Here is an 11,846-nt window from a genome sequence, read left to right as displayed (position 1 = left end):
TTCAAAATGTTTCTTGTGAATTTGAGACTTTTGTGGTCTGATGGATACGACATGTTTAGCCTAGCTTAGCTTAGCTTAGCTTAGCACAAAGACTGCTAGCGTAGCTCCTTCAAAATGTTCAAACAGTGGCAACAAAAAAAGAGACAAAGAAGAAGTTCTCACAGTGAAGAGAGGAGGCTCCTTGGAGTGAGGATGGAAACCTTTCAGCCTGCAGCCAGAAACCTCCGACATCCCCGGACCGCTCAGCCTGAACACCCCCGTACTGTTGGGGGGGGGGGGGGGGGGGGGGGGGGGCGTTAGTTATGTTCTTCATCTGTTGTCAACATCTTAGTTTGTCCTACAGAATGTTCTGGTGAAAGGCCTGATGGGAAATGTAGTGTGTACGTGGCGTTTGGGACTCACTCGTTGTGTTTGGGAGCGCAGACGATGGCGACGGCCTCCGGCAGCATCAGCTGATAGGAGCAGTGAGTGTGGAGGTCGACGCTGGAGAGGAAGGCCGTCTGAGTGGGATGAGTCTGAACACAAACACAGAGGTCAGAGGTCACCGTGATTCTGACAGCGGGCTGCTGAGGATACTCTGCTGTGATTGGTCACATCCACACATGACAGCGTCTGCTCACGTCGCAACCCCACAGGGTTCACTGTGTGTTTCCTTTACACGTGTTGCGTCTGGTTTATATCACATTATGAGGCATCATCTTCATCATAATTATTTAAAGGATCTTCATCAGAAACGTTTATACACTTATTTATTTTCCACCAAAACCAGTTTCTGAATAAAAGTGGTGACAAACAGACCTGAAGCACCTGGTTTATATATTTGTTGTTATTAGTCACATCATCATCATCATCATCATCATCATCATCATCATCATCATCATCAGCAGCAGCAGCATTTACTGATTCTCAGCCGATCAATACCAAACTCAACTCTCATTTCAGAAGAAAATGAGAACATTTGGGACATGAAATAGAAGTTCCTCAATAACAAACCTGCTGATTCAGTTTCTTTACATTTGTGAGACAACGTCTCTGACTGACATCAACCGTCAGACCTTCACACGTGTTCCAGCGAGACAACAAGTGTCAAAACTTGACACAGCCGGGTTTTCAGCTGTCGACACTCACCTCGTAAAGGATGACAGCAACATTACAGAAACACTGCTGCAGAGTGAGACCTCTGTCTGCCTGATCCCATCTTTGTCTCTCCACTCATCTGTTACTCCACCACAGGCACTGTTGCCATGGTGATATCTGATCATGCAAATGAGCTATGGCTGTGATTGGTGTGTCTCACCCTGTGATGAATGCACATCTTTAAGTGAGATTTGAGTGAAGTGACCCTTTAAGGTCACAATTAGCTTCAGATTAACGTTATGACCAAATTAATGAAGGACTCAAGGTCCACTTACTCGCTTTCTCAAAGCTTTTGAACGGAGTTTGCTCAGCGGTCACTGAAGTGCAGAGGACTTATCGGTATGCAGATCCACCACAGCTCAGCAAACTCCATGTGTTGATGAAAGTCATGTGATACTGTCAAAAGCTCCAACACAAGCAAGTAAGTGGACCTTGACAGGAAATTTGTTCTGTCAACTGCTGTTTCCAAGCTGAAGAATCAAGTAGCCTATGTGTTTCTGTCTTCAGAGTGCGTTTAGCATGTGTGTAGTGTGCATTTAGTATGTGTGTAGCATGTGTAGCGTGTGCGTAGCGTGTGTGTAGCGTGTGTTTAGCATGTGTGTAGCATGTGCGTAGTATGTGTGTAGTATGCGTTTAGTATGTGTGTAGCGTGTGTAGCGTGTGCGTAGCGTGTGTAGCGTGTGCGTAGCGTGTGTGTAGCGTGTGTTTAGCATGTGTGTAGCATGTGCGTAGTATGTGTAGTGTGCGTAGCATGTGTGTAGCATGCGTTTAGTGTGTGTGTAGTGTGTGCAGCGTATGCGTAGCATGTGTGTAGCGTGTGTTTAGCATGTGTGTAGCATGCATGTGGTGTGCCTTTAGCATGTGTGTAGTGTGCGTAGTATGTGTGTAGCGTGCGTTTAATGTGTGTGTAATGTGTGTAGCGTGTGTGTAGCGTGTGTAGCGTGTGTTTAGCATGTGCGTAGCATACATGAGGTGTGCATTTAGCGTGTGTATAGCATGTGTAGCGTGTGCGTAGCATGTGTGCAGTGTGCATTTAGTGTGTGTCGTGTGTGTTTAGCATGTGCATAGCATGCATTTAGTATGTGTGTAGTGTGTGCGTAGCGTGTGCGTAGCATGTGTGTAGCATGCATTTAGCATGTGTGTAGCATGTGTATAGCGTGTGCGTAGCATGCATTTAGCATGTGTGTAGTGTGTGCGTAGCGTTTGCGTAGCATGTGTGTAGCATGCATTTAGCGTGTGTGTAGCATGCATTTAGCGTGTGTGTAGCATGTGTATAGCGTGTGTGTAGCATGCATTTAGCATGTGTGTAGTGTGTGCGTAGCGTTTGCGTAGCATGTGTGTAGCATGCATTTAGCGTGTGTGTAGCATGCATTTAGCGTGTGTGTAGCATGCATTTAGCATGTGTGTAGTGTGTGCGTAGCGTTTGCGTAGCATGTGTGTAGCATGCATTTAGCATGTGTGTAGCATGCATTTAGCGTGTGTGTAGCATGCATTTAGCATGTGTGTAGTGTGTGCGTAGCGTTTGCGTAGCATGTGTGTAGCATGCATTTAGCGTGTGTGTAGCATGCATTTAGCGTGTGTGTAGCATGCATTTAGCATGTGTGTAGTGTGTGCGTAGCGTTTGCGTAGCATGTGTGTAGCATGCATTTAGCATGTGTGTAGCATGCATTTAGCAGGTGTGTAGCGTGTGTGTAGCGTGTGTGTAGCGTGTAGTCTTACATGGATCCAGCCCAGCGTCAGCAGGTTCTGCTGGTCCTGGAAGCTGAACAGTTCCTCCACGTTCTCCATGTCGCAGAAATCTGGACCGGCCGACTGTTTGGGGATCACGACGTGAGTCAGCACAAACTCATTGTGTTGCTGAGGGCGAGAGACATTCACACAGACAGGAGAGAGAGAGTTAGCGAGTCATACACGTCTCTGATTGTTTTCATTCATATACATGTTGATGTGAACATACAAGCAGCCAAAAGTCCACAGAGGCATAAAAACATGAGAGCAGCTGGGATGAGACCACATCAGTCCGGTCTTGGCTGGACCACACTGGTCCCTGTGTCTTCCAGATCCATTTTAAAGTCCTCTTACTTGTTCATAAAGTTGTCGCCGTGTTGGAGCTTCATCACAGACTTCCTGTTGCTTTATGTTCCTTGGTGAGCTCTCAGATCTACTGCAGGTTCACTAGATCATCATACTCCTACAAACAGAAACCTGGAGGAGCAGCTTTCTTCAGTTCTGATCTCTAATTATGGAACAGCTGAAGACCTTTCTACAGCACCACATCCACCATCTTTAAGACACTTTATTCCTTTTTAAAGTATTTTTATTCTTTTTCATGATTGATTCTCTTTTACTGAAGAATTTCTGCTGTTTCCTTCTTTTCCTCTTTTAATGAAATGAACTGTTTTCATGTTCTGAATGTTTTTTATCTCTTTAATGTGAAGCACTTTGAGCTGCTTTTTGTATGAAAGGTGCTACACAAGTAAAGTTATTATTATTATTATTATTATTATTATTATTATATATCAGGTTTTACAGCTGTTTCTATTGGTTTGAATATAAGAATACGTCTGAAATAAGTGACGTCGTCTTATATTCAGGTCGAGACTTTTAAATGTCGACATACATTCACAACAACAGATGGTGCTAAAGATGTGTAAAACGAGCGCTCCCCTCCTGCCGCCATCTCTCACCACTACTCCACAACAACCAACTGGTGTTACGGTGCAATAAAAGTTCTGCGAGTAAAAAGTAAAAAAAAGTAAAATGAGTCTTGAAAGAGGAGATCTTCATATATTCAGATCAATATGGTTCAATAGTTATTGATTTATTGATTCCATCAGTGAGTTTGTTTATTTCCACTGAGAGAACATGAATATACATCACTATATTCACTATATTCACTATACTCACTGTATTCACTATATTCACTGTATTCACTATACTCACTGTATTCACTATATTCACTGTATTCACTGTATTCATTATATTCACTATATTCACTGTATTCACTATATTCACTGTATTCACTATATTCACTGTATTCACTGTATTCACTATACTCACTGTATTCACTATATTCACTGTATTCACTGTATTCATTATATTCACTATATTCACTATATTCACTATATTCACTATACTCACTGTATTCACTATATTCACTGTATTCACTATATTCACTGTATTCACTATACTCACTGTATTCACTATATTCACTGTATTCATTATATTCACTATATTCACTGTATTCACTATATTCACTGTATTCACTATATTCACTGTATTCACCATATTCACTGTATTCACTATATTCACTGTATTCACCATATTCACTGTATTCACTATATTCGCTATATTCACTGTATTCACTATATTCACTATATTCACTGTATTCACTATATTCACTATAGTCACTGTATTCACTATATTCACTGTATTCACTATATTCACTGTATTCACCATATTCACTGTATTCACTATATTCACTGTATTCACCATATTCACTGTATTCACTATATTCACTGTATTCACTATATTCACTGTATTCACTATATTCGCTATATTCACTGTATTCACTATATTCACTATATTCACTGTATTCACTATATTCACTGTATTCACTATATTCACTATATTCACTATATTCACTGTATTCACTATATTCACTGTATTCACCATATTCACTGTATTCACTATATTCGCTATATTCACTGTATTCACTATATTCACTATATTCACTGTATTCACTATATTCACTATATTCACTGTATTCACCATATTCACTGTATTCACTATATTCGCTATATTCACTGTATTCACTATATTCACTATATTCACTGTATTCACTATATTCACTGTATTCACTATATTCACTGTATTCACTATATTCACTGTATTCACCATATTCACTATATTCGCTATATTCACTGTATTCACTATATTCACTATATTCACTGTATTCACTATATTCACTATATTCACTGTATTCACCATATTCACTGTATTCACTATATTCGCTATATTCACTGTATTCACTGTATTCACTATATTCACTGTATTCACTATATTCACTGTATTCACTATATTCGCTATATTCACTGTATTCACTATATTCACTGTATTCACTATATTCACCATATTCACTGTATTCGCTATATTCACTGTATTCACCATATTCACTGTATTCGCTATATTCACTGTATTCACTGTATTCATTATATTCACTATATTCACCATATTCACTGTATTCACTATATTCACCATATTCACTGTATTCACTATATTCACTGTATTCACCATATTCACTGTATTCGCTATATTCACTGTATTCACCATATTCACTGTATTCATTATATTCACTATATTCACTATATTCACTGTATTCATTATATTCACTACATTCACTATATTCATTATATTCACTGTATTCACTATATTCACTGTATTCACCATATTCACTGTATTCATTATATTCATTGTTATTACTTCATCTGCACTGATAAAAACTCTGAGTAAACAGCCAGTGAACAGCCAGTGAACAGTCAGTAAACAGCCAGTGAACAGTCAGTAAACAGTCAGTGAACAGTCAGTGAACAGTCAGTGAACAGCCAGTGAACAGTGAACAGCCAGTAAACAGCCAGTGAACAGCCAGTAAACAGCCAGTGAACAGTCAGTAAACAGCCAGTAAACAGCCAGTGAACAGTCAGTGAACAGCCAGTAAACAGTCAGTGAACAGTCAGTGAACAGCCAGTGAACAGTCAGTAAACAGCCAGTAAACAGCCAGTAAACAGTCAGTGAACAGCCAGTAAACAGCCAGTGAACAGCCAGTAAACAGTCAGTGAACAGTCAGTAAACAGCCAGTAAACAGCCAGTGAACAGTCAGTGAACAGCCAGTAAACAGTCAGTGAACAGTCAGTGAACAGCCAGTGAACAGTCAGTAAACAGCCAGTAAACAGCCAGTAAACAGTCATTGAACAGCCAGTAAACAGCCAGTAAACAGTCGGTGAACAGTCAGTGAACAGCCAGTAAACAGCCAGTAAACAGTCGGTGAACAGTCAGTGAACAGTCAGTGAACAGCCAGTAAACAGCCAGTGAACAGCCAGTAAACAGTCAGTGAACAGTCAGTGAACAGTCAGTGAACAGCCAGTGAACAGTCAGTGAACAGTCAGTAAACAGCCAGTAAACAGCCAGTAAACAGTCAGTGAACAGTCAGTAAACAGCCAGTAAACAGTCAGTGAACAGTCAGTGAACAGTCAGTGAACAGCCAGTAAACAGTCAGTGAACAGTCAGTGAACAGCCAGTAAACAGTCAGTGAACAGTCAGTGAACAGCCAGTAAACAGTCAGTGAACAGTCAGTAAACAGCCAGTAAACAGTCAGTGAACAGTCAGTGAACAGTCAGTGAACAGCCAGTAAACAGTCAGTGAACAGCCAGTGAACAGTCAGTGAACAGCCAGTGAACAGTCAGTAAACAGCCAGTAAACAGTCAGTGAACAGTCAGTAAACAGCCAGTAAACAGTCGGTGAACAGTCAGTGAACAGCCAGTAAACAGTCAGTGAACAGTCAGTAAACAGCCAGTAAACAGCCAGTAAACAGTCAGTGAACAGTCAGTAAACAGCCAGTAAACAGCCAGTAAACAGTCAGTGAACAGTCAGTAAACAGCCGGTAAACAGTCGGTGAACAGTCGGTGAACAGTCAGTGAACAGTCAGTGAACAGTCAGTGAACAGTCAGTGAACAGCCAGTAAACAGTCAGTGAACAGCCAGTGAACAGCCAGTGAACAGCCAGTAAACAGTCAGTAAACAGTCAGTGAACAGCCAGTGAACAGTCAGTGAACAGTCAGTGAACAGTCAGTGAACAGTCAGTGAACAGTCAGTGAACAGTCAGTAAACAGCCAGTGAACAGCCAGTAAACAGTCAGTAAACAGTCAGTGAACAGTCTCACCAGCCGTCCACAGAGGACTCCGCAGGTTTCTATTCCTCTGGCTGTGTTGGAGTCAGCCAGCAGGAGGAAACGATACGTCAGATCTCTGGGAATCACCACCCGCCTCAGACCCTCCACCCTCTGAGCTGCACGCACAGGTGGACACAACAAACACACACACAGACATTAACAATAACAATAATAATAATAATAATAATAATAATAATAATAATAATAATAATAATAACAATAACCTTTATTTGCACAGCAGAGTTTAATGACCCAAACAGTCGAAGGACGTTATTAAATATCAAACACTATCAGGTGGATCTTTACAGACGACACACTGCTGCTGGTCCTGATTTTACAGATATATAAAGTTATAACACTTTACTTTAAATCCAATATTTATCATTAATAATCGTTATATTAACAGTATCTGTTTAAACAGATCATGAATGAAAGTAAACCACAGCTGTAATCATAGGAGACGTTAGAATAAATAGTGAACATTAATGATAATGTCCTGATATCTGATTATAAACAAGTGGAAGACCGAGGACAGAGCCTCGAGGTACTCCATGTGTACTCCATGTGTACTCACTGTGTACTCCAGCCAGCGTGGCGGCCGGTTGGCTGATGGGAGGAGGCGGTCTGTTCCTGTTAGGATCCGCCCCCTGGGATCGTACTATGTCTCTGATTGGCTGCTGAGACAGACAGGAGCCGTCTGTCACCTCAGGCACTTTGATCTCCGCCTGCAGGACAAACACGTTACTGCAACAAAACTACTAATACTGATACTTAACAGTACCTGTACTACAAGTTTCACAGTACTGACTCTACTCAACACCAGAAGTACTAAGTGTAGTAGTAATATTAACTGTAGTGTAGTAGAAGTAGTACTTGTACTAGTTTCAGTGTCATTAGTATCAGTAGTAATGGTGGTAACATTGGAGGAGACAGGAAGTCAACGTGCAGGTATAATAATAAAGACACAGAAGAACCTCCATATCGTAGCAGTACTAGTATTACTACTAGTATTACTACTAGTATTACAGTACTGTCTGATGTCACATCTTGTCACCTTTTGCTCCGCCTCCTCTCCTCTCCTATTGGCCAGTTCCTGACGCCTCAGCTGGTCCTCAAAGTAGCGAAACTGTTCGGACTCGATCTGCATGCGCCGCAGGGCGGCGACACGCTGACGCTCCTCCTCCAACAGCAGGAACCGCCTCCTGTCCTCCTCCAATAGGGAGAGGCGCTGCAGCTGCTGGCCACACCCATCCACCACCACCGCCTGGCTCTGAGGAAAAACATGAGTCACATGATCAGGGCTTTGTCCAATGGCTGCGCTCGTTTCCCTCTCGCCACCACCTGGGACACAGTCTTGATCAAATCATGTGTTTTTTATTTTAAATGACTCTTCTTGGCTTTTTACTCATGAAGCTTTTATTGTACTAACAGTAACGTAAGGAGTTTAGTTGTTGTCAACTCTCCACCGCTGTCTGTCTCTCCTCTGCTGCGCTGCACCCACGGAGGGCTATAAGCCCCGCCCACGCCAGACAGCGACTATGAATGACAGCAGAACGCAGTAGAGACTGTCTTCATTTCTGTTATTTATCACGTGTATAAATAACACATCACACTCGTTTCATTTCAGCTCAGTGTGAGTCTCCGCTGTCATTTTCATGGTCGCGCTGCTCTGTGGCTCGCTGTGGGCGGGGCTTAGCCCTCTGTGTGTCTGCTGCACAGAGACAGTGAAGCAGGTGGAGGACTCGAGGTGACCCCCCCCCCCCCCCCCCCACTCTGATCTGATATATATGACTGGAAATTAAGGAAAAGCATCAGAGTGGATCAGAGAGCAAATCTTTGAATATTCTCACCCTCCTGCGTGTGTCATCGGTACTCACCACGTACGCGCCGTTCCACTGGACAGTACCCATCATGCACCTCCTCTGATCAGGTGTTCATAAAGATCTCATCAATATTTAGTAATCAATACCAATGTACCAATGTTCTTATTGAAGTGACACCAAAATCAGCCTGACAGAGCTCTGTGACACAAATACACCAACCTGTCATCTAATCTGATTAACAGGTAAACACACGCTGCCAATCAAAAGCAAGAAGCAATCTGATTGGATCACACACACACACACACACACACACACACACACACACACACACACACTCACACTCACACACACACACACACACACACACACACACACACACACACACACCTGGGCTCTGAGGTAGTCGCTGTGTTCCCTGCTGTACTTCTCCTGAAGACGCTTTCTCAGCTCGTCTCTACGAGGAAACGCCACTTCCTGAAGTTTCTATACAGACAGACAGAGAGTACACATTAATACTACAACAAATACCACTGATACTACCTTTACTGGTACTGATACTGCTAACAGACAGAGAGTACACATTAATACTACAACAAATACCACTGATACTACCTTTACTGGTACTGATACTGCTAACAGACAGAGTACACACATTAATACTACAACAAATACCACTGATACTACCTTTACTGGTACTGATACTGCTAACAGACAGAGTACACATTAATACTACAACAAATACCACTGATACTACCTTTACTGGTACTGATACTGCTAACAGACAGAGAGTACACATTAATACTACAACAAATACCACTGATACTACCTTTACTGGTACTGATACTGCTAACAGACAGAGAGTACACATTAATACTACAACAAATACCACTGATACTACCTTTACTGGTACCGATACTGCTAACAGATAGAGAGTACACACATTAATACTACAACAAATACCACTGATACTACCTTTACTGGTACTGATACTGCTAACAGACAGAGTACACACATTAATACTACAACAAATACCACTGATACTACCTTTACTGGTACTGATACTGCTAACAGACAGAGTACACACATTAATACTACAACAAATACCACTGATACTACCTTTACTGGTACTGATACTGCTAACAGATAGAGAGTACACACATTAATACTACAACAAATACCACTGATACTACCTTTACTGGTACTGATACTGCTAACAGACAGAGTACACATTAATACTACAACAAATACCACTGATACTACCTTTACTGGTACTGATACTGCTAACAGATAGAGAGTACACACATTAATACTACAACAAATACCACTGATACTACCTTTACTGGTACTGATACTGCTAACAGATAGAGTACACACATTAATACTACAACAAATACCACTGATACTACCTTTACTGGTACTGATACTGCTAACAGACAGAGTACACACATTAATACTACAACAAATACCACTGATACTACCTTTACTGGTACTGATACTGCTAACAGACAGAGTACACATTAATACTACAACAAATACCACTGATACTACCTTTACTGGTACTGATACTGCTAACAGATAGAGAGTACACACATTAATACTACAACAAATACCACTGATACTACCTTTACTGGTACTGATACTGCTAACAGATAGAGAGTACACACATTAATACTACAACAAATACCACTGATACTACCTTTACTGGTACTGATACTGCTAACAGATAGAGAGTACACACATTAATACTACAACAAATACCACTGATACTACCTTTACTGGTACTGATACTGCTAACAGATAGAGAGTACACACATTAATACTACAACAAATACCACTGATACTACCTTTACTGGTACTGATACTGCTAACAGATAGAGAGTACACACATTAATACTACAACAAATACCACTGATACTACCTTTACTGGTACTGATACTGCTAACAGATAGAGAGTACACACATTAATACTACAACAAATACCACTGATACTACCTTTACTGGTACTGATACTGCTAACAGATAGAGAGTACACACATTAATACTACAACAAATACCACTGATACTACCTTTACTGGTACTGATACTGCTAACAGACAGAGAGTACACACATTAATACTACAACAAATACCACTGATACTACCTTTACTGGTACTGATACTGCTAACAGACAGAGTACACACATTAATACTACAACAAATACCACTGATACTACCTTTACTGGTACTGATACTGCTAACAGACAGAGTACACACATTAATACTACAACAAATACCACTGATATTACCTTTACTGGTACTGATACTGCTAACAGACAGAGTACACACATTAATACTACAACAAATACCACTGATACTACCTTTACTGGTACTGATACTGCTAACAGACAGAGAGTACACACATTAATACTACAACAAATACCACTGATACTACCTTTACTGGTACCGATACTGCTAACAGACAGAGTACACACATTAATACTACAACAAATACCACTGATACTACCTTTACTGGTACTGATACTGCTAACAGACAGAGTACACACATTAATACTACAACAAATACCACTGATACTACCTTTACTGGTACTGATACTGCTAACAGACAGAGTACACACATTAATACTACAACAAATACCACTGATACTACCTTTACTGGTACTGATACTGCTAACAGACAGAGAGTACACATTAATACTACAACAAATACCACTGATACTACCTTTACTGGTACTGATACTGCTAACAGACAGAGTACACACATTAATACTACAACAAATACCACTGATACTACCTTTACTGGTACTGATACTGCTAACAGACAGAGAGTACACATTAATACTACAACAAATACCACTGATACTACCTTTACTGGTACTGATACTGCTAACAGACAGAGTACACACATTAATACTACAACAAATACCACTGATACTACCTTTAC

General features: G+C 40.8%; 1 protein-coding gene across 4 annotated transcripts in view; it reads right to left on the bottom strand.

The window, feature by feature from the left end:
- The window catches only part of stambpl1 (STAM binding protein-like 1), a 29,665-nt gene that overhangs the window by 719 nt on the left and 17,100 nt on the right, over positions 1 to 11,846 (bottom strand). For all 4 annotated transcript variants that reach the window (XM_042398489.1, XM_042398491.1, XM_042398490.1 and 1 more), the window contains 7 exons: positions 9,294 to 9,389; positions 8,138 to 8,353; positions 7,658 to 7,808; positions 7,075 to 7,199; positions 2,857 to 2,994; positions 403 to 515; positions 163 to 262 (listed from right to left, as the gene is read on the bottom strand). In XM_042398489.1, coding sequence (XP_042254423.1) covers positions 163 to 262; positions 403 to 515; positions 2,857 to 2,994; positions 7,075 to 7,199; positions 7,658 to 7,808; positions 8,138 to 8,353; positions 9,294 to 9,389 — 939 coding nt within the window. The remainder of the gene's footprint in view (positions 1 to 162; positions 263 to 402; positions 516 to 2,856; positions 2,995 to 7,074; positions 7,200 to 7,657; positions 7,809 to 8,137; positions 8,354 to 9,293; positions 9,390 to 11,846) is intronic.

The sequence above is a fragment of the Thunnus maccoyii genome, chromosome 20, assembly GCF_910596095.1.
Source record: "Thunnus maccoyii chromosome 20, fThuMac1.1, whole genome shotgun sequence".
Lineage (NCBI taxonomy): Eukaryota > Metazoa > Chordata > Actinopteri > Scombriformes > Scombridae > Thunnus > Thunnus maccoyii.
The sequence above is the reverse complement of the archived record's forward strand: the minus strand, read 5'-3'. Positions and strand labels throughout refer to the sequence as shown.